This window comes from Fundulus heteroclitus, chromosome 2 (assembly GCF_011125445.2).
Source record: "Fundulus heteroclitus isolate FHET01 chromosome 2, MU-UCD_Fhet_4.1, whole genome shotgun sequence".
In the NCBI taxonomy this organism is placed as follows: Eukaryota; Metazoa; Chordata; class Actinopteri; order Cyprinodontiformes; family Fundulidae; genus Fundulus; species Fundulus heteroclitus.
The window spans coordinates 14,510,626-14,534,259 of NC_046362.1; the positions used below are offsets into that span (position 1 = coordinate 14,510,626).

Below are 23,634 nucleotides of genomic sequence, written 5' to 3' on the forward strand. Positions count from 1 at the left end.
AAGTTATTTCAAAACCCACAAATGGGTAATATGTCAAATGTTCCAGTCTCTCAACATCAGTAAGAATAAGTTAAAACTAATCAAATCATATTCACTTCTGGATTAAACTTGACATATTTTAAATTGCACGTCATCGTTTTTTTTTTTTTTATGGTGTATTTGCAGGAATGTAACCCATCCAAACTGTGAAGCTATCTTCTATTACCACACACTCTTTCAAACTTTTGCCGTTTCAACAACAAGAGCTGGCAAGGAGGTTTCTGCATTTTATTCGTTTTATTATCGGTGTACAGCACTTTGGTCATCTGTGTTGTTTTAAAGTGTTTTATGAATAAAGCTATATTGTCTTTAAGTCTTGAAACAAAAGCCAGCCTGTAGTGTTTACACATAGTATTTTCATAATTTGTGACTAATGTGAAAGTTGTTTTTTGGGTCCCTATTTAGGCTAACCAAGTTGTCCCCATATGCCATCCTTGAAGCTGAATGTAGACAAAAATAAGTTTCCAAATTCATCTATAAATAAATGAGCCTACCAAACTGATACCTTTCTATTAGTCTAGGCAAATATGAGACCCTTTTCATGTTTTGGATCTACGATGAATGCATCCATTTCTACAAATTCAGGACTACTCTGTTTCTTTGCATTTAGATTTTGTATTGCCCATGCGTGGTTTTAAATGGGGAGAGATAAATGATACATGAACTTTTTTTTTTTTTATGTATCATCTACTTTCCTGAACAACTATTCTGTGCAAATATGTTCTGCCAGTGATTGTTTTCCTGTAGATGTAGTGTTAAACAAAGAGTGTCTAAATAAACATGCACTTTCAGTCCTAACACAAATGTAAAGAGAACGGATATTCTGGTTTACCTTGTTTCCCATTTATCCCTTTTCCTCTGTGAGAACTGAGATGATTCATTTGTTTAATTTGCTTAAACAAAAATGTCCACGAATTAAACAGGAAATAAGTTAACTTTGTGCCACCCAAAACATTTTTACATCAACAATCTCACAAATGTTAACGTCTGCTCAGTCTTGCAGACGTGTACAAATAGTACACATGTGTAAACTGTAGTAATATATATATATAATAGTGAGCCTTATTTAGACATGGCATCTCTTGCTAGCAGCCAGGATGCTTAGTTTAGTGGTTTATTTAGAGCAGGACCAATGCATGGCGCCTCTTTTTAAACAACTGCGCTTGCTAAGTGTTTGTTCCCCTTTCTAACATGAAGATCAGGAATTCAACCTTCTCTCACAGCTCGTCGTCGCCCCTCCCAGCCTCCTCCACACTCTGTACTTCCACTGCGGCCAAATCCAGCAGCAGTGGCCCTCCTCTGTCAGCTTTCAAGTGGTTGACACAGTCCTGTTCGGGTGTAATTATGTGATCCTTGTCTGTTGGGTGTGGCCGGCTGCAGAAATACAGCCGCTTATTTAATACCACCGCGCTGCTTTTCTCTCCAACCTCATGTCGCTTCTCTTTGGGATGTGGGCCTGCTTGGGTGAGCACTGCCCTCCGAGGTCTCAGAGGCTAATGGTAAACTCGTCTCTAATAACAAGGCACATAGGACCACCCCATCGTGTTGCTTTACCTTTTTTTTTTTTTTTTCCAACACCCAAATGAGATGGTTGGGAAGCGGACCCAGACACAGCGTGTGAAAATATAGAAACTGAGAGATAATCCACGTTTCAAAATGTTTTACGCTAAATGTAATGCTTCTCTAAAACTAATAATTAGAACTGTTCATTATACCATAATTTAATTAAGGCGATGGATCCTGATACAAAAGCAAAGCAGAAACCAGGGATTTTAACAACAGAACTGAGAAGAAATCTAGAAAATACACATGTCAAAAGTGAATACATGAGACAAAGGAGATCAAGACACTAACACAAGACAATGATCCAGATACAGAAAAACTAAAAAACAAGGATCAAATGCTGACAACTAGAATTCTGGCAAACACAGCTCCGGGGTGAGCTAAGGGCAAACAGAAAGGAAAGAAAAAACAAAAACAACCAAACAGCCGAAAGGAAATGGTTTTACAAAATAAAACAGGAAGTTGACGTAAAACAGGTAAATTAAACATAAAAAAACACTAAACTCACAGATCCAGGCATGCTATATATCATTGTTGGAGTTGAGTAGACTTTGTCTCTATTGGCTGATTAGCAAACTCACACTTTTGTCCGGATGACAGTATTTAATTACAGCTATATCAAAATAAGTGAATGACACAAAACATTTTTTTTTACATATGCTGTCCATATAATCTGACTGAACTTAAGTGTTTAGCAGAGACTAACTTCAGTATGATGATGATAGTATAATTTTCCTTTCCTACTTCATAATTATGAAGTAGTTTGGGTTGGTCTAATCACAAAAACAACAAAAACAGTATAGAAGGTTATGACTGTAATGTGACAAAATTTGAAAAATGTCAATACTTTAAGGTTAAAGGTTTCTCAAAACGGTTAACGCTTTCTGATTTTTTTTTCATTGCTGATTCTATATTTTACTGTTTAAGTCACACTTTTTTTTAGGTATTACACAAAGGTGTCGACATTTTTCAAAACTGGATAAGGAAGTAAAACTGTTGAGGCAGACTTTTTTTCAAGACCTTTCATTTCTAGAGAATTAAGCTGTTACGAAGGAACATTCAGATACGGTGAGTTCATTCTCTACATGGAATCCCAGATAGCCAGCTATTTTAACCGCTTCTAATCATGAGTGAGGTCATATTTGTATTTTGACATATCTTCCATACATATTCGCTCTCTCTCTTGATTTGATTGTAATTTTGGAAATATAAACCTGCTAAGTGTTTATAATGTAAGACTCGGGAAATGTTATAGATTCCAAGAGTAAGACTGTTTATGTCCACTAAGGTAATTTTAGTGTTTCTGCTGCTTACACACTAATTCCAAAGTGTTAATAACTTGATATATTTTATTACAATTACAGCTTTAAACCACATCTTTATGTAAAGCTTGTGGAAAGACACATGACATGTTCATCACATCACAGCCTGACATTAAAACTTCCTGTTTTGGTCAACCAGGTCACTTATTGTGGCATTTAGCAACTTTGAGTAATGTAGAATATAGTGTGAGAGCATACACACACACACACACACACACACACACACACACACACACACACACACATATATATATATATATATATATATATATGTGTGTGTGTGTGTGTGTGTGTGTGTGTGTGTGTGTGTGTGTATGTGTGTGTTTTGTTTTTCAGATTAAAAGTACCATTTCAGCTGGTATAAAAAAAATTCCCATCTCGACATGAAGACTGGCCTGATGCAATATTCTACTCTTATATGCTGTGTTTTTTATTAGCTGGCTGGGGAAGAAAAATATGATAATTAACAAAAATAAAGGCTTTAGAACAGCATCAGTCAATGTTAATCTATATAATGTGCTTCCCTTAGTGACTTGAGTCACTGAAATAAATTAACTTTTCCATAATGTTCAAATGTATTTAATATATAATTTATTGTGTATATACAGTATATATATATAATGTTTGGCCCACTTTAACATCAGACAGGGAGGATAAGAAAAATGGTCGTTTTATCCTGTGTTTGCAAATATTGGGTTTTAAGTTTGTTGATCTAATACCCCAACGCACAAAGTCGCTGCTCCATGAGGAGTTCAGAAGTGATGCAGCTTTAAGGATTTTTATACGCTCAAGGTTTTGAACGAATTGTCTCTTGATGAATGTCAGAGATGAGTGCGACATGATTCAATCAGAGCTCCGGCAGACGCGTAGACGTCAGCATGTTTGCTGCCATCTAGCGGCGGACACGCGCAACTCCACCGTCCACAGGAGGTGGAGGCAACGCAGAAATACATCTCATTCCATTCTGTCTCACCTGACAAATCACGTCCAGAGTCTCATTTAGGCTTTGCCAACAGTGCAACACAGCGGGCGGCGGTCTCCTTTTTTGGTTTCTACTCGCTTTATTCGCATGGACTGAGGAGCTGACACGGCCACAAAAGGTGGCGTCAGTTTAGATAAATGCTCTGAAACCAGCAACAGGTAGAGCCGCTTCTATCATACCTTTGCTGGTCAAACAACGACGCGTTTCTTCCTGGTGTAATCCGGAAGTTTGCGACTGATTGTTGGAGATTGCATTTTTTTTTCTTCTTTCTGTCATTCCGCTGGGGATAACAGAGAGCTCGCCGACACTGGAGAGAAAGGTTGTTGTTATCTGGGAGGTCGCCGCTGGTTCCCCTCATCATGCCGGGCCACAAGAGGCAGGTGAGCGATCCCCTTAATAATCATGTAGATACACTGAGCTGTTCAGGGGCCAGATCTTTGTTCTGTTGTTCAAGGCTCGCCCCTTAAAGGCACTTCTTATTCTGCTCTTTAAAGCATCGCGGACGGACTCGTTCCTGTGAGGCAAACCCTCTCCAATCAGACCCATTGAAAAACCTGATTACATACACCAGCGTTAATCCAAAGCCAGTTTGAATTTATTTGCACAGTCAAACGGTAACAGTGGTGTCAGATGTGTGCCTCTGGACCGAGATAACAGCTTTAGATGTATGGGAATAACATGGATCGCCACTCTAATTGAGATACAGCACAATGACAGGTTAGGTTGGAGTTAGATGGAGCACTGGAAGTGCTCTGTGGTGAGTCAGGTTCACAGTTGCTCTCTGGCATTCCTTGACACACCTCCATATTATAGTTAGACTGGATTCTTTAGCAGGGGATTTTCTTTTGCTCTCCACTGATTTTTTTGCTGTTGTTGTTTTTGCAAGATTTAAATCTAGGACCTACAATCTGACCGATGAAATGTTTTGTCTAGTAATATGACACTATAATTTCTAACACTGCTGTAAATGCTATTTACTGTGACTGTGGTTGTTTAGAATTGTTCAATTTTTTATTATTTTTGTGATAAAGTCAAGTATGGAGCTGCTGGAATTAATGGGAGTGGTGAAGGAAAATGGAAATGAGCATACCTCATTTCCTCCTGTGGTGAGATGAACTAATTTACCGATCCTAACTCCACCCAATACCATCCCCATTATTCACAGAAAGGTTTGATCGGCATCTTTTTTTTGCCCTCACAGTTCACTTCGCTGTCATACGACTACGTCCTGGTCGCCAAAACGATCGATGACCAGGAGAGGGATGCCTTCATTAAACAGACCCAATTCATCAACGAGCTGAGGAAGAAGAATTTCAAAGTGACAGTGGGTCTTGCATAACGAGCAAAAGCATATGCAGTTTGTTCTTTGTGGCATAGGTGACCCAGATTGGTCTCAATTTCCTCCTGTCAGAAAATCTCCGATAATTATCTCGTCTTCTATGGGATCCAAGCACCGAAGGAAATATTCCAGAAGTACATGTATCTGCTGAAAGTATCTGACACCTGCAACTGGAGCTCGAATCAAAAAGACCTTTCTCTGAGCACAAGGTAAGATAAGCTACTTTGCTATGCTTGGCATTCAAAACAATTTTCAATGCTATTTTAAGCATTGTTTCTTTTTCTGCTGCGATATTATCATCGTAATTGCCTGTTTTCATACGAACAATCACTAAAAACCTTGCATGCTGTAGTTCAGGTCAGACATTTACATACCTTCATCATGGGCACGAATGCCAGAATTGGAGGCGTTAAATTGTTTTCTTTTTGAGGGTGGAACATGCAAGGTCAGTGCATTTTAAGAACAAGAACTGGGTGCATACATTTTAGTTTTGTGTGAAATTTGTTTAACATAGGCTCCAGTTTAAAGTGTTGCCCATGAATTTTAAGTAGAGTTTAGGTTCCAGCAGCTTAAAGTGTTCCTACGCTTTCCATTTCAAAACCAGTTTTAATGTTTGTTTGGGGTCCTAGTACTGTTTGAGGCCTGAACAAAAGAAGTGAGATTGTTATGGTTTCTTAATTAGTTGATCCACATGTACGAATAGCAGCAAACAAGGCCCTCAGCATGATGCTGCCACCATCATGCTTGACAGATGGATTCTTTGCAGCTGCAAATTAGTTATAACGGAAAGGGAGCGTCCTTAATCAATTTCCTTTCATCTAAAAGAAAGAGCTCAATGCAAATGACAGGAAATTTGATCATTTTGTATTTGAACATGACATTAGTCCCAAATACACACCAAAATGACTTTGCATGCCTTTCTTGAAGCTTCTTCAGTGGCCTTATAGCACCAACTTCATTATTGAATTTTGTGGACTATACGTTTAAGATTTCATCAAATATGCAGCCAGTATAGCATGAAGCTTCTTAGTGGCAACAAAAAGCATGTGGACTTTCTGCAACTTGCATACGGGACATTTACATCAATAGTAGTGGGTATGTTTGAGCTTGTTTGTAGTATTCTCACTATGAGGAGATCAAAGGAAAACCCACCATTTCAAAACCTGCATACCCAATTCTTGTTTGGTAGAAATTGCATTTACTGGAATACAACATGTGTGAATGCATAAACGCAAGTAAGTTTGCTCACAAAATTAATTAAATGTATGCCAAGATGCGTAAACATAATTTTGAAGCAAACCTCTGACCGACATAAAGGACGACAATGATCAACGTTTGCTGGTTTATTGAAATACAAGGGAATGAAGATCTCTGGTCTGGAGGGTGGGGGTCTTTATTATGGAAGGAATAGCAGATCCCTGCGAGGAGAAGGGTGAGAGATGAGCCGAGTGAATAAACAGATGTTGAAAGTAGAGGTGAGTGGATCAGAGAGTTGATCTCATTGGTCCGTAGTGGACCGATTTGAGGCAGGAGGAGCGAGCAGACACTGGGAGTGTTGGTTTGGTGGTGAGCTGTGAGTAGATGGTGGCGCGTATGAGGACGGACAGGTTGGGTTTGGAGGTTCCCATGTAGAGGAGCTTGATGCCGGTCGTGGAAGGAAGTCGTCCGTGAGATTATGACACGAGGAGGTTTGAGTAGAGGAGCCATGGCAGAACTCAGGAGGTAACCTTAGGAAGATTCAGAGCGGGGGAGGTTAGCATACAGCAAGGTGTTCTCTAACAGATTCACACAAAATATCATGGAGGCGCTAGAGGTGCCATACGTGTGGCACATGCGCTAAATGACCCGGCAGGAAGCTGCTCTTAAGTCTCCAGCTGAAGAGCTTGACGAGAAGCCGGTGTGCAGGAGCACGCCACTCAGCACCGCCCTGCAGGGTAAAATGCAGCTCAGTGGGAGAATCATACCTCACCGTCACAGCTAACTGTGACTATTAATTTAGAAACTTTTAATCTTTAGATCGTATAGTCTGTCCTCTTGAGTAAATTGAATAATTTAAATGATCATTTTTCAGGACATGTTGAATGAATGACATGCTAACCCTCATTTGCTACAACACTGATGTACAAGTGACACTTATCCATTTATTGCAGGATAAGGATCGTCCATTTCATAATACATCGCACATGTATCCACTCAGGAGGTGAGTTAGAGCTGTTGACAATCCAGACTCTTAAAAAGTCCTCTTAATCAACGTTTCATTTTTCATCTTATCCTTCTCTGCTGGTAACCTTCCAGAAAATCTGCGGGATCTTCTGAAGGCGAAGGTTTTTGAGGCAAGATTCTGTTTACATGAGGTAAAATCCCCAACTTTACATCACTGTTGAACACAAAGAGCTACAATTTAAGGTCTAAAATGTGTAATTACACGACAGCTACCTAGTACACTCTGTTAATTGCACCTGAGCTTAATAAAATAACACTTGAACAGGTCTGTCCAATAGTGCGAAGCAGGTTTGAATGCTTAGCTTGGATGTTGTCCATTGTGCTTGCCTAAATATCATTCCTTTCTCAAATGCTTTTAAGATCACAGGGTGAAACTTGGCCTGCGCATGGCATTCTTAACGAAACATTGTAGCCAAAGGATATCTGCTCACAGACATGCCATGCAAATCATGTTAACACAATGAGTCATCCAGGGTAGTCATCCTGGGAGTACGCAGGCATGTGTGTGAGCATACAGTGTTACTGCGTGACTGGGAAAACATTAGCATGTTTGCCTTCTGTTTTCTAGACAACCTCATGCAGGATAACTTAAAAAGCTATGTATTCAAGAAATTCATTCTGATGCGCAGCGCCAATCATTTTGGGTACTTGGTGGATAGTGTTAACCGAATTGGCAAAATCTGTTCAAAGGTTTTAAAAAATTTAACCATAACACATTCTCAAGCTGCAAGCCTTGTTGTTTTATTTGTCCCGTAGCATGCAGCGTGGACGCAGTTTGTTCAAAGCTCTTTTTTTCATATTGAAGATTTCCTTTGATTTTGTGCCTCCGCTTTCAGAGAAGGAGACAGAAAGAGCTGAAGAAGAGCTGGGCACGATGGTCAGCCTGTCTCCAAGGGCAACCCATAACTGCTGTCAGGTTTGGACTGCAAAACAACAGCCTCCTCATTATTCTGCTTTTTATGCAGCTGATTAAATGGCTGCAGGGTTGTTTCAGAAACAAAACAGCCAAGATACCACCAACATTGTGTAACTAGTGGAGTAAACTGGCAGCAGAGAATTCTCTCGTCATATTACTGTAACAAACTTTCATGAAACAGACATTAGGTATTAAAATCACAGTTACAGGGACTTTTGGATATTTTTTTCACAATTACAAATCTGAAAAGTGTGAAAAGGTGCATGCAGAGATTTTACACATGCACACACTGCTTCATTGTAAGGGACGATGTCGGCGTCTTGATGAGTAGTGCCTGGTTTCCTCTGGATGTGACACCTAATATTTAGGCCAAAGAGGTCAGTCTTTGTCTGATCACACAAGAGGTTTTTGTTTATCATGGTGTGAGATTTCATCGGGTGGTTTTTGAGAATCTCCAGGTGGGAAGAGTTCCTCCCGTCAGGCCACTCTGCCACACAGGCCTGATTGCTGCAGAGATGGTTGTCTGCAAGGTTCTCTTCTCTCAATAGAGCAATGTTGCTCTGCCAGAGTGATCATTGGGTTATAGGTCACCTTCCTGACTAAGCCCCCCCCCCCCCCCCCCCCCCACCCCAGCTGTAAGAAGACCCCTGGTAGTTCCAAACTTCTTCCAGTTAAGGATGATGGAGGCCAATGTACCCATTGAGACCTTTAGAACAGCCAATATTTTTCTGCAGCTTTCCTTAGATTTATGGCCCAAGATCTTCAGTCTTGTCTTAGATGTCTATCGTTCTTTGACTTCATGCTTGATCTCTAAGATGCACTATAAACTGTGGGACCTTACACAGACAGGTGTGTGCCTTTCCAAATCCTGTCCAATCAACTGAACTTATAAAAATTGCATACAGTTTCATTTAAGATACAGAAGCGTCTTAAAGATGATCAGTGGAAATAGGAGTCACCTGAGCTCAGTTTTAACCTTCAATGTAAAGGCTGTGGATGTTTATACATTTGGGATTTTTTTCCAGCTTTTTTATTTTTAATATAATTTAATGTAACTTTTTTAATGTTGTCATTATAAGGTCTACAGTTTTGGGAAAACACATTTAATTAGTTTTTTGATAAGGTGGTCCCATAACAAATTTGGATAAAGTGAAACCCTAAAAGTGCGTTGAAGGCGCTCTTTAAACCAAAGCATATTTGTGTCTTACGATGGTCTAGTCAAAGTCCAAACTAAATTCTATTATGAATAAGCAGGAAGACTTGAAAACTGCTGGTCACAGATGCTTTGCATCCAATCTGACTGAGCTTGAGCTATTTTGCATTGAAGAATGGAAAATAAAATCAGTTTCTAGATTTGCAAAAAGCTGATAGAGACTGAAGACTTGAAGCTTATTATTGACTCAGAGGAGTCCAATTTAATACAAATGCATATCTCACCTTCAGAGGGTTTCTAAAACAATAGAAGAAAAATAAAACTATGAATTATTTCCATACATTACTATCCTTTACTTCGTGTTGGCCAACCACATAAAACCCCAGGGAAATATCTTGCTTTCGGATAAAAGCCAAATAATAATAAGAGCAGCAATAAAGCCCTTTATGTCCAAAAAAAAAAACATCAAAGACAAACTGAAGCTGAGCAGAACATTTAGGGGTGTACAACCTAAGCCTACTGAAAGATTGGTAAAAATAATTCCTATCTAAGGAAGACCAGCCGATTGGACAAAGTGATTGACTTGCAGCGTTCACTGCTGAAAGAGTGTGTAGTCACAGTGGGAAGTCACCTGTGTTGTCATTGACTTTGCAGCCATCCCTCATACCAAGCATGCATGTAGTGGAGAGGAAAAGTCCCCTTTTACAGGAATAAACTTCCAGCAGAACCATGCTCTGTGTGAACGGCCATCTGCCTCGACCGACTGGGGGTTAGAGGAGACAGAGCAGAGACACAAAAAAGGGCACAGAAGTACTGATCCAGAAATGTTTTCTATGTTAGAGAGGATAACAGCAGACGATCTGCCCTCCAGGACTTTGTCATAGCTAAACAGAATGTCAGGCAAAATGTACCTACTAGAGGAAAAAAAAAACAGAATATAAAGTTAAAAGAAAAACAAATTGTAGGAGAGTTCAGCAGAGTGAGAGAAATAGGTCTTAATGTCCTCCAGTAGCCTAAACGTATACCTGCATAACTACAGACATAACTCAGGATAACATAAGCCACTCTAACTATAAGCTTTGTCAAAAAGGAAAGTTTTAAACCTGGTCTTAAAAGCAGACAAGGTGGATGCCTCACAGACTAAAGCTATACTATTATACTATAAACTCCTATAAAGAGCTCTCCACTCTTTCCATCCTTGAGTTGAGCCACCAAGCAAACGAGGCTAATTTAAACCGGCTTTAACCAAGATCTCCTGCTTTCTGTCAAAATCAGTATCTCATGACTGTAGGTGAGAGGTGACTCATAGATTGACCAGGTCCTAATCCATCTATTGATTCCTCACTCCGCCGAACCATCACGAGCAACAAACCAGGATACATTCATTGGAAGCAGACATTCACTCATGAAGGAAACTGTATGTCAGCAGTGTTAATTTTACTGTGTGATGTTGATTTTATTTTTGTCGAGAACAAATATTGGAATAGGATATATAGCACTTCTGTGCTACTGTATGTCACTAAGAACCAGCTTTCCTATAACTGATAAAATTAGAATTTGAAAACATTTTTACATATCAGGCTTTGGACATCTTTGTCTGATTTACCTTATAACCTTTAGGTTTTAACAAAAGAAACAGGGGAAGGAGGCAATACCTTTTCACAAAGCTGTCCAAGTGGCAACGATATACAAAACTATTTTAAAATACACATTCATCTGCAGTATTGGTTTATATTTACTCGTGGAGATGATAAAAGTATTGCCCTTTCTCTGACTCTCATGTTTTTCTCCTCACCATTTGTGTGTTTTTTCAGGAACTACTTTGGGGAGAAGGTAGCTTTGTACTTCCTGTGGCTGGGATGGTACACATGGCTACTCATCCCACCAGCTCTTATAGGGATCTTGGCCTTTCTCTATGGCCTCAGCTTCTTCAACAGTTCGCCCCTCATGTAAGCTTTAAAACATTTTTCCTTCTCTAAGTGATGTGACAGACCATTTTCCTCTGCAATTACCCCTCCATAACAGCTGACCTTACTGTCTTGTAGAAAAGAGGTTTGTGAATCTGACAGAGTCATGTGTCCGCTTTGTGACGAGGGTTGCAAAGTGTGGAAGCTTTCAGAGACCTGCTCATATGCCAAGGTTTGTCAGGGTGTTTCCTACTAAATGGCTTAGTGGTTAATACCTGCTTCTTGGTGCTCACTGCTGATCTCCTCTGTTCACAGCTGAGCCTGCTGTTCGACAACAATGGCACGGTGCTCTTCGCTATGTTCATGGCAATATGGAGTGAGTTTGTCAGCAGATAAAACACACAGATTACTTACTTTTATGCCACACAGTGATGAAGATCAGACACATCTATTAACAGGAAATTTGCTGAACATTTCTGTTACAATGCCAATGTCTCTCTTTGCCTAAACATTTTATCTGCACAGGACACCTTGTACAATTGCAAATTTTTCTGCCTTAGATTTATTTTACCTAGCTGCCAGTTATTATAATATCAAGAAGTTCACTGCCAAGATAATTTAAAACCTACTCCTCTTGGCTGCTTATCCCTGAAACAGGCGCCATCTGTCTGTGGGAGTAGATAAGCAGGCAGTAATTTATGAAACCTACAATAATATATAATATCGTTTCTAAAAAGGCAGGGAAATAAAAAAAATAAAAAATAAACTGACTTGTGCTTCAAATTAGACACTTCAGACTAAATTATATCTTCATTGTGAGTCAGAAGTTGGCATACACTGTTCATAGGGATGAATGCAATGTTGATTGTGGACTCCAAACAAGTGATTTAAGCACTGGTGTTTCGTTGCAGCATTATCATGCATTATACAAAAATTCAATGTGTTTTAAAAATAAGAATTCAATGCACTAGGTTGAATATATAGTGACTTTTCACATCAACATTATACATACAGTTTCAAACATAGTGGCTCTCAAAAGTGTACACGCTTCTATTAAAGTGCCAGGTTATTGTGATGTAAAGGGGAACATTAATAAACAATTACAAAATGTGTGTCACTTGTATTGTGACGTACAATGTACATTTGAACAGTATGAAAAAGAAAAATATAAGAAATAAAACAGAAAAACCTGGTTGCATAAATGTGTGCACTCTTAAGTGTGTGTGTGTGTTAACATGTAGAATATACAGTGTAGGCCTTTTATGAATTGTGGTCAGTGATGGGTTCCCAAGTCTGGCTAAAAGTTACAAAGCCTTGTGGGATAATGTGTCATAGTCTATTGAAACTTAACTGCAACTTTGGTACAAAAACAACACCGTGCATCACTAAAAACATACCATACCTGCAGAAGAATATCAAGGCAGCATTATGGTTTGGGGTAATTTTCCCTGAATGGAACTAATCTTTTTGAAAAGGGGAATACATAATGGCTTTTTAACAGATTTGTGTATAGTATGTGCATAGTACTTTTAGATTCTGCTTTAACAGCTGTTTTAAAGCATACACTCTGTTGTGTGTTTGACTGCATTAATTTCTGTGATCTAAATAATTCAAAAACTGACAACATGGCTGAACCCTTCAAATCCAGTTGGGCGTTCAGGTCTGTGGTCCCAAATAAATCCCAAATAGATAAAGGCAGCTTTAAGATTTTAGAAGGTCCTGTCCTGAATGGCACAGAAAGACTATGAGTGTAAAAATATATAGCAAATTGTAGAATCTTTTAATACCTTCTCAATTTAGTCTGCCAACTCTTACAAATGACTTTCTTTAAAAAAGTCCAAACTCTTGGATTTTACGTAAAAACAGAGTCAAATTATTTTATCAGTTCAATACAAATTTGGCATACCTGTTTCGTGATTTTGTCAGATAATAAACTGCAATCACATGCAAATATCAATAACTTAATTACACTCTTTTTGAAAACACTCAGAAAATATATTTTATTTGATAATCGGGTATTTACAGAGATGTCCTTTTTCCACAGCAACACTGTTTCTGGAGTTCTGGAAGAGACATCGGGCAACTTTTGTGTGCGAATGGAAAGTGTCGGAGTGGTCTGAATCAGAGGTAAAGTCAGTTCAGTATATTGTTTTTTTTACTTAGGCAGTACTAAGGCCCATTGGAGGTTGATTCTGTCTATTTTATGACTTAATTTTATTATTACAGGAGGAACTGATTCTGGAAATTGTGAACGATAGTGACTGTCACCCAAATGAGTACAAGCATTCTTACCTCCACAGCACTCTGGTATTGATCTGTGTCACCATTATGGTGAGAAACATCTTTTTTTCCACTTCATGAAAATGCATTATATATCTATATCTATATATCTATATCTATATCTATATCTATATCTATATATCTATCTATATATATATATATATATATATATATAGATATAGATATATATATATATATATATATATATATATATATATATATATATATATATATATATATATATATATATATATAGTGAGACGAACAAACTAGCTATCCATGTATTGGCAGCAGTGACACAGTTTTCTTCTGTTTTCCCAGATAGCGGTGATTATTGGCTTGACACATTTGTTGGTGGTGTTCAGGGTGATAGTGGCAGGGTTTCTGGCTAAAAAATCTTCCGAAAACAGCCATTCCAACATCGGAGCAATGTTAGCAGGCGCTGTGCTCCATTTCCTCATCATCACCATCATGACGCGGGTACTAAGACCTCTAAATGTAGATTTCAGTGGTATTTTTGCAATGGTCTCGAGGATCCTCATGTATTGTTCTTCTTTGCAGGTCAACAGGATTGTAGCTATGAAGCTCTGTGACATAGGTATTTTTTACTCTACATGTTCCTGGTGTCATGAATATCTAATTTCAGCTAAATCCGGAAGTAGGGAATACTTGAATATTAAAAATAAGTAATGATACACATGGAAGAGAATAGACTCTGTTCTAATTAATTTGCCTTAAAATGTTTTTTTGGTTTCCAAGTATAGAACAGGCCCCAGAGCTGTCTTGTTGCAAGACAAAAATCTGCTTAACATGCACATTTGCCAATTGCCTACACATCACGAATCAAGAATTTTTACTATCATGCAGCTGTAAATTTTGGTGACGTGTCAGCTGGATGCCCATATAAGTCAAATCAAAAACACCAATGGAAAAAACGAAGGATGATTATTCTGACACTTGCATTTCTAAGGGTCTTCTTTCAGAAGACCCTTAGAAATGCAAAAGCACACTATGAAAAAAAAGCTATATTTAAATTTAGGCTGTTCAACAGAGTTATTTAATTATTAAATATTATGATTATTAATAGATAATATGACGTATTTAGATAATGAGATGTTCAAGTTAAAAAGAAAGGAAGGGATGCGGCTGTCGATTCACAGAGTGAAAATTTAAAAAGTGCTTCAGGAACAACACACTGATTCTGTTTGTTAAAAAATTAACAATAAAAAAATAGATTTTAAGAGGTTTACATACGCAATTTTAAAGAACAGTGCTATAGTCAGTGGAAGGGAACAAATTAAGAAAAGAAGGTAAAAAAACAGGTTGACCCAGAGGTGAAAAAGGAGGAAACCATAAAAAGAAGACACTTTACAGTGTACTACTGGATATGCTTTTGGGTTTTGTGCAAACTCAGTAGTGCGGCAAAACATAAACTTTGTTTTCTTTTAACAGAAAAAACCAGAACATTTGCTGCCACAGAGAGGAGTTTTACTGTCAAGATGTTCACCTTCCAGTTCTTCACCTACTTCTCCTCTCTCTTCTATGTGGCATTTTTTCTCGGCAGGTAAAACCTCAAGATTCATGCTCTGGCTCCTGAGACCTCTTGTTCTTTTCCTGATTGGCTTAGACTTACAGAACAAGTAACTAAATGTTTTATGCTCTGATGACAGGATAAATGGCCATCCAGGGGAATATGTACGGATTGGTGGGAAGTGGAGACTGGAAGAAGTAAGCAATTACCTATTTAACATATCTTGTTTATTATAGTATGGCTGATGGAAAATTGTCATAATTGTTAAGTGGATAATATGACTGTGTTGTTCCGACAATTGTCACTGTGTTTGTTTTAGTGTCACCCAAGTGGATGTCTCACAGACTTGTTCATTCAGATGATGATTATAATGGTGCTGAAGCAAATCATCAGCAATGTGGTTGAGTACAGTGGCCCGTAAGTTTTATTTACTGTGTTAATCACTTACAGTCACATTGTTTTGTGCCATATTAGGCTATATTTTCTCATACTGCATCATTCCGTATAATTTTGCATAATGTTTTGTCATCTTGTGCATATGGTGCGTTGTATCATATTATACAATATCCTGTATGACAAGTTTCTTATTGTATATAATACATTATATTGCATCATATTGCACTTTACAAAGTTAAATACAATCAAATAAAACAGACTGGTCAAAAACTTTCCTATCTAAGTGAACCAAGCAGATTGCATCTGCATCAAGTCTTGACAAGCAGTATTCACTCCTCCTGAAAGAACATAGAGCCACAGTGGACAGTGGTCTGCATTGTTGATGGCTTTGCAGCAATTCCAAGCATGCACAAAGCAACAGTGGAAAGAAAAACTCCCATTTAACAGGGAGGAAAACCTCCAGCAGAACCAGGCTCATCTGTCACGACCGACTGGGGGTTAGAGAAGACAGAGCAGAGACACAAAAAGCACAGAAGCACACATTGATCCAGGAATCCATTCTATGTTAGATGGTAATAGCGGATGATCTGCCTCCCATGGATGGTGTCACAGCTAATCGAACGTCAGACCAGGCGTACTTACGTGCTATGAACGAAAAATCACAGAGAGAATAAAAAGTTAGATGTTGAAATGACAACAACAATACAACAAGTTGAAGAACAGTAGGAGAACTTGGCAGAGTGAGAAAACTAGATACTGATGTCCTCCAGCAGCCTAAACCTATAGCAGCATAACTACAGAGATAGCTCAGGGTAACATAAGCCACTCTAATTATAAGCTTTGTCAAAAAGGAAAGTTTTAAGCTTAGTCTTAAAAGTATTCAGGGTATCTGTGCTCGTAGTTGCTTCCACAGGAGAGGAACCTGATAGCTAAAGGATCTGCCTCCCATTCTACTTTTAGAGACTCTAGGAACCACCAGCAGACCTGCAGTCTGCTGATGAAGCGAAGTGCTCTGTTAGGAACATCCAAAGTGGGATGGATGCCGTCTCTCAGGATCAGACCAGGTTTTCCCCAGAAAGTTCGCCAGTTATTAATGTAGCCCATGTCATTTTCAGGACACCACCTAGACAACCAGAGGTTGAATGATGACATACGGCTAAACATGTCATCACTGGTCAGATCAGGCAGGGGACCAGAGAAAATTACAAAGTCCGACATTGTTTTAATAAACGTACACACCGAAGCAACACCAACTTTAGTGACCTCCAATTGGTGTAACTGGTTGTCATTACCGCCAGCGTGAATAACAATTTTACTGTATTTACGCTTATCCTTAGCCAGCAGTTTCAGGTAGGATTTGATGTTGGCCGTCTAGCCCCTTGAAGGCATTTGACTATGGTCCCTGGTGTCTCTAGTGCCACGTTTCTGACTATGGAGCTGCCAATCACCAACGTCGACTTCTCTGCGGGTGTGTCGCTGTGTGGGGAAAATCTGTTAGAAACGCAGACGGGTTGGTGGTGACCCAGGGGCTGGAATCTATAACTATGCTTCCTGGGTATAGTCACCCATCCGGCCTGGTAACCCTGCTGCTCGGGTACTGCTGGGGGACCACTACATGAAGCTGGCTAAGGGGCCTCGGCTATCTGCTGGGTTTTCAACAGCACGGAGCCGGGTCTCCATTTCTGACACCTTCGCCTCCAAAGCTACAAAAACACTACATGTATTACACGTACCATTATCCCTAAAGGAGGCAGAGGAATAACTAAACATCAGACACAGAGACCAGGAGAGAGGTGGAGACTTAGGCAGAGATGGGGAAAATGATGGAAGGACAGGGGAGGAAACCATAGTAAGGCTAAAGCTAGGCTAGGCTAGTGACCTCTTACCATGAGGAGTTCCCAAATGTGAAGTGGAGCTACAGAGAACGTGTTTTAAATGTGCTTATGTGTTAGAATCAAAACAAAGAGATTTAAGATAAAACCGAGAGAGTCTGGAACGCCAAACCACAATCCACACACAGCAACAGAAAACAGGAAGTGATTCAATATGCCTTACTGCAATCTTAGGAGCTCAACAGCGCCTCCAATACAGCATGACATTGTATTATGTCACATACTACATTATCTTTCATCTTATCTATCATGCAGTTTATCTTATTGTATTGTATTATATCATATTGCATCCTATTGTATTGTACCTTGCAATAGTGTGTTGTGTCATTTAGCATCATATTGCATTATATCACATCATATTCAGGGTGTGATTTGCTGGGGGGAATGGGGGGGATTTTCCCCCCCTCTGGTTGTGACGTCCCCCCCCTGGTCATTCGTGTTTTATCCCTGGGGGGGATACATTCCTCCCCCTTCTGATCTGAATAAGTAATATTATCAGGGGTTTAATGTTCTCCGTCGCTGTGAGGGACTTTCGTCATTTGGAAAATGAGCGCAAAATGTTCCGTGTAGACTTTTTATTCAAGATTTTAAACAGAAGCTGCGCTTAACCAATGAAATCTGGCAGAGCCGGGATATTAGCCAATCAGAAGGAGAGTAGGGCGGGTCTTTGCAAAGCGGAAATCTACCAGTCTGAGGTTTATCGGTGTTCAATCATTTTAACTTTTAAAAGAAAATCTCAAACTGACCACAGATGCATGAATGAAAGTAGCGGTAGTCAAAGGTTTTCTTTAGATTTATGCAAACCAGCAGGTCAGAAAGTTCAGTGCATAAAACAGCTGACAACAACTTCCCCCGGTAAGTGTGTCTGTTGCTGTTATGTTTTATTTAAAGGTATACTATGCAACCGGGGTTGATTTTCCTTTGTTCGACCTGAAATGACTCATTTAATCATCCAAAACGGTATGGAACACATTAATTAACTGAAAAATGTTGCATAGTATGCCTTTAAAACTGAAAGAGTAACGCTGTAGCTCGGCTAATTTAGCATGACGCACTTTTTTTTTAAGAAGAAAAAGGAGGGTCGGAATGTGAAACGATGTCCCGGTTTGACTGGGTCTGATTCGGAAAAAGTAAAAAAAAAAAAATCATAAATATTATTCCACCTGCGCTTTTCTGTAACAAAGAAGGTCGTGGAGGGGCTGTTGACCATCTCCAGCAGTCAATGAGCGAGAGGTGGGGACACAGAGAATATTGATTTATATTGAATGTGACAGTAGAGTTAATGTACAGGTGTGAAGAAGATGATGTAATGATGAAGCTGCTGTCTTTTGAATTAGCTGCAGTTTATGGAGGTTTTTGAAATTGTAAAGTGGAAAGGTGAGTGGACTGTGGACCAGTTTGGCAAAAGTGCGAAGGAAGAACTTGCTTGATGCTGTAAATATGAAAGTAAACCAGCTGATGTTATGGATGTGGAAAGTGAAGGAGATTATGCAGAGGGCTGTCCAGGATGGCGCCAAGGCTCTGAAGCTGGAAGGTGGGAGAGATACAGGAATTGTCAATGGAAATGTCAGATTTGGTTAAAGTGGACTTGTTACAATAAGCAAATGAGGTTACTAAGGTGGCATGACGTCCACGGCCCGGGAATATATGGGAATATAAATTGATTGTTTTTGCTTTAACCCCTGAATATGATGGAGTTTTCAAAATTGATATTAATACATGTCTTGTGTCCTTCACATTTGTAAATTAATTTTGTTGTTTGTATTTAAAGAGTATTATTACATTTTCTGCTCAAAGCGGTTAAAGTAAATTAATACCCACTCCTGAGTCCCGACAGTAGATGGTGCAAGTTTTAAAAACAAAAGTCTAACCTACTGGATCTAGCTAGCTACCTGAAAGAGCACCTGCTAGCTAACCATTATTAATAAAACTTTGATTCATTAATACAACTTTTGAAATTACCCCCCCCCCTCTGTTTTTTTTTTTGCAAATCGCACACTGATCATATTACATCAATTCTTATCATATCACACTATAGTATTATCTTCTTATTTTGACTGATCTCTTTACAGAGTGGATCATACATCACTCTCACCCTATTCCTATCATTCTCCTCCATCAAACCTGGAGCCTGCTTATCCTTAAGCCATGGCCCGTCTAAGGAGTCTTCATAGCTTAAAATTTTCATATTGTATTGCAACATATGATCATTTTATATAATATGTCATTGTATGTTGTGTCGTGTTCATTCTACATGCATCAGCTTGCATTGTCTATGTATCAGATTGCATCATAATGATGTCAGATATGTAAAACGTTGATTTGGGCTACATTAAAGCTGCCTGTTCTTTGCATTAGCTGGATCCACAAGTTTTTGAGAAAAAGATCCCCTAAGCTGCAGAGGAGATGCGGTGTCTGCTACCAGAAAGATGAATCTGAGGCCAAAGACGGAGACGAGCTGTGTGAGATGTGCAAACTCAAAGACTGGCACAAAAACTATCAACTCACTCATGTGGACTCATTCAGCCTGTTCAACGAGTTCTTGGAGATGGGTATGGACTTTGTGCTCAGCACGCACTGTTGGCACAAATGCTCTACTTGTTTTGGTTAACATAATTTTTTTTTTCTGTGCTCTCACCTTAGTGATCCAGTTTAGCTTCACCACCATATTTGTGGCAGCATTTCCGCTTGCCCCCCTGTTTGCTTTAATCAATAATGTGGTTGAGATCCGGTTGGATGCCATTAAGATGCTCACTCTAGAGCGCAGAATGGTTCCTAAGAAAACCAACAATATTGGTAACGATGACCTGTAGATTATTTCATTTTATTGTGGATTCAAATGTCTGACGGTCCTTTTCATTCTCCTCAGGTGTCTGGATAGACATACTGGAAGCTATTGGTGTGTTAGCTGTCATTGTAAATGGGCTGGTGATTGGGGTCTCGTCGGATTTTATCCCTCGACTTGTGTATCGTTATGTCTATGGCCCATGTGTCAACAGCACAACAACAGATATAGAGTGAGCCTTAATCCACTTTTTTAAATGGGTTATGTTTTGTAATGGTCCATGTAAACATTCCCTTCTGAATATTTTTGTGCCATAGCTGCATGGCTGGTTACATCAGTAACACCCTGTCCATTGCATCAATGAATGACAACAGAGTAAATTTTACACACTATCAAATGGTCACTCCTGATGGCTTCAATGCAACGTCATGCAGGTTTGTCACCCTTTATTTATTTATTTATTTATTGATATAAGCAGTGGTGTTTATTGATATTTAATACACATACATGTATTGTTCTGTATCTCTTCGCAGTTACAAAGACTACAGAAACAGTGACTTTAATGTTACTCCACAGTTTTGGTTGATTTTGGCTGTGCGCTTTGCTTTTGTTATCCTCTTTGAGGTAAGTCTTAACAAAACAAAAATCTTTCACCAGCTGGCTGAGCTAAATGTTTTTGTTTGTTTGTTATTTTCATTCAACACAATAGCAAGACATGAATGTGACTTTGTTTGTTGGCTTTTAAAAGCCAAATGCAAAGCTGTAAAAAAAAAAAGCACATGGCTACAGATGGAAAAAAGATATGGCATTCCTAACTTCTTTATCCGCTCTCCTTGCAGCATATTCTCGTCATATGTAAATTCATTGCAGCCTGGTTTATCCCGGCGGCTCCAATGCAAGTGAAGAATGACAAACTCTTTGACAAACTCGACAGACTTAAAGAGGAACTTAAGTAAGTCACAAAGATGTGTTTCTGTTTTGTTTCTCTGAATTTGAAACTCCCAGAAGTCATAATATCTCTGTTGCTGGTGTTTGTTTTTTGTGTTTAAATAATGTTCCTTGCACAGCTACTGCAAATAGCATGATTACTGTTCAAATTGAAGCATAATAAAACTATGATGCTCTAGAAAAACTAAAAATGTATGTACTCTAGACCAGAGGTCTCCAACATGGGGAAGGTACTGCAGGGGGGTTGTAAGAATTTGTTAATTTTGATAAATTATGTCTAAAAAATGTGACTAAAGGAATTTGCCATTTTTTTTTACATTTCATCCAATTGAGTATCAGTATATCCTCATGAAATATTATCTTTTATCACTTACCTTATCATTCGGCAGCAGAGGAAGTGCAATTAACTTTAGCGATGACTTTTTTTTCTGTCGTACTGCATTTTTCTGTGCTTGATGAAGCTAAGGAGGATATTTAAGCACTGAATGAAATCTTAAACATTCATAGTCAAATTCAATTATATTCTTATTCAAGCTGAAGCATTGAAAGTTGTACATCTAACATAAACTATGTTTCCTAACTTTAAATATAAATTTCTGCAGGTCTTTTAAGCCTGACGGCGTTTGAACTCCTCGATGGGACATATTTTACTGTGAAAATACAACCCCAGTATGGCCTTGTGCATCTACATCCAAAACTGGGAAGGGTTGAAACATCTCTCATCTTTTATCACCATTCTGAAGAGATCAAACACAGTGACTCCTCTCATCCAGTGTTGGAAATTAACACTTTTAAGTGCTGCCTAATCCATGTACCAAAAAACTTTACATAGAGACATTTCTTTTTTGTTTTGTTCTTGGGCTCATATAGATAAGGTTTGAATTTTACTTTCATTATGTGCATGATTTTCATACCACTTTTGGAGTTTTAATGATTTATTTTAACCTGTTCTTACTAAGGAGGAACGATAATAACATACAACATCAGAGACTGTTAAAAACAAGGATTTTCTCCTATTGCCACTGGGTTACAATTATGGATTAGGTTTATAAATGGTCATGTATTCACCAAGTATTATGGTTTCAGTCTTTGTGGTTGTATGTTGTATAATCATTTAATGTGTTATTTCATAAAATAGTATTTATATAAATCATTGATTTATATAAATCAAGTCCTATATTACTAACGTGTGCCCGTGTTGAATGGGTGTAAACCTCTGAGCAGAACTGTAAGTGTACCGTAACTGATGTTACTTACCTTGCGTTTTATTACATTAGTGGTATTATATACTGAGTATTGGCTTAGAGCTTAGTGTTGGATCTGTGATCGTGAGCCATCCAGTATATGATTGTTCTGCCGAAAGCCTGCAAATTATTTATATTACTACACTATTGACTGCTGATTGTGGTATCATGATGCCTTAAACTGTAAAACAAAACAATGCTTGTTGCTTTTTTTTTATTCAGATCACATTTGAGTGTTTATTTATATAAATGAGAATGTTTTGCATTATTACGTTTTGTATTATTGAATAAAATAAGAGACTTTTATGTGTACGAGACATATTTTAAATGTGGGTTGTTTTTTCCCCCCAACAATAATAATGATAATAATCATATTTTTTAATAAGCTTCTCAAGTTATACAGTTTTTCAAAACTTTGTTGTCATAAATCACGGATTAGCTAGGTAAGGTGACTTGAGTGGGGCACGCAAATCTGGATATTTAAAGGAACAATAAGCAATACCTAGTTGTTGAAATTGGAACAACACACGTTTCATGGAGACCAGCCATTTACTCAACGATCCGTTGTTACTGTGAAATGCCATTAATTTTTTTTCTAACACAGGATAGGAATATGATGTTGTATTATGTTCTATTTCTACTCCACTTCTCTTACTGGCTTCCATGTTAGCAAGCTGCTGATCTTTTTCCAAGATAAAATGTCAAATGCTGCTCTGTGTTTTGAGAACCCTGGGAGCTCTCATATTATTGGCTCAGGAACCAGGAAGTAAACATGGGCTACACTCTCCACCGAAGCTGTTCTGTATGGGTTTGAAAGGAGAAAACTTGACTAAGACATTATTGATGGAGAGGACCGATTTTTTTTTACAGGGAATGTTAGTTCCATCCCAGGTGACAAATGAGAATGATTTTGGTTGATTTTACATTAATTATGTTACCTATTACTCCTGTAAGTCGTCTCCAGTTGTAAATGTTTACTTTAGCAAAGATATTCAGTGATCAAAGATGTATGCAGAGCCAAGGTAAACATACTCTTTTTACATACACTGCCATACACTGGAAAATGTTTTTTTTTTAAGAACTGTGAATAAAACTTGCTGTAATACAAGAATTT

General features: G+C 38.5%; 1 protein-coding gene across 1 annotated transcript; it reads left to right on the forward strand.

Moving 5' to 3' along the window:
* The first annotated feature begins 3,859 nt into the window (after positions 1–3,859).
* LOC105938605 (anoctamin-9) lies at positions 3,860–22,832 on the forward strand. Its single transcript, XM_012880416.3, has 25 exons — positions 3,860–4,064; positions 4,200–4,286; positions 4,938–5,012; positions 5,108–5,230; positions 5,318–5,454; positions 7,396–7,445; positions 7,541–7,599; positions 8,305–8,384; positions 11,352–11,486; positions 11,583–11,676; positions 11,760–11,820; positions 13,489–13,571; positions 13,671–13,775; positions 14,046–14,204; positions 14,286–14,322; positions 15,177–15,288; positions 15,395–15,452; positions 15,575–15,672; positions 19,902–20,095; positions 20,187–20,339; positions 20,413–20,560; positions 20,646–20,762; positions 20,862–20,952; positions 21,168–21,280; positions 21,879–22,832. Exons 2-25 carry the CDS (start codon positions 4,266–4,268, stop codon positions 21,901–21,903), a joined length of 2,328 nt encoding a protein of 775 aa, XP_012735870.3. The 5' UTR covers positions 3,860–4,064; positions 4,200–4,265; the 3' UTR covers positions 21,904–22,832.
* Positions 22,833–23,634: the final 802 nt, after the last annotated feature.

What these genes read in the sequence shown, in the direction of transcription:
- LOC105938605 (XM_012880416.3), top strand. Translation starts at nt 4,266, where the DNA reads ATGCCGGGCCACAAGAGGCAG. An exon ending in ATACCTCATTTCCTCCTGTG is followed by an intron (nt 5,013 to 5,107) that starts GTGAGATGAACT and finishes TTGCCCTCACAG; the next exon opens with TTCACTTCGCTGTCATACGA. An exon ending in CACATGTATCCACTCAGGAG is followed by an intron (nt 7,446 to 7,540) that starts GTGAGTTAGAGC and finishes GTAACCTTCCAG; the next exon opens with AAAATCTGCGGGATCTTCTG.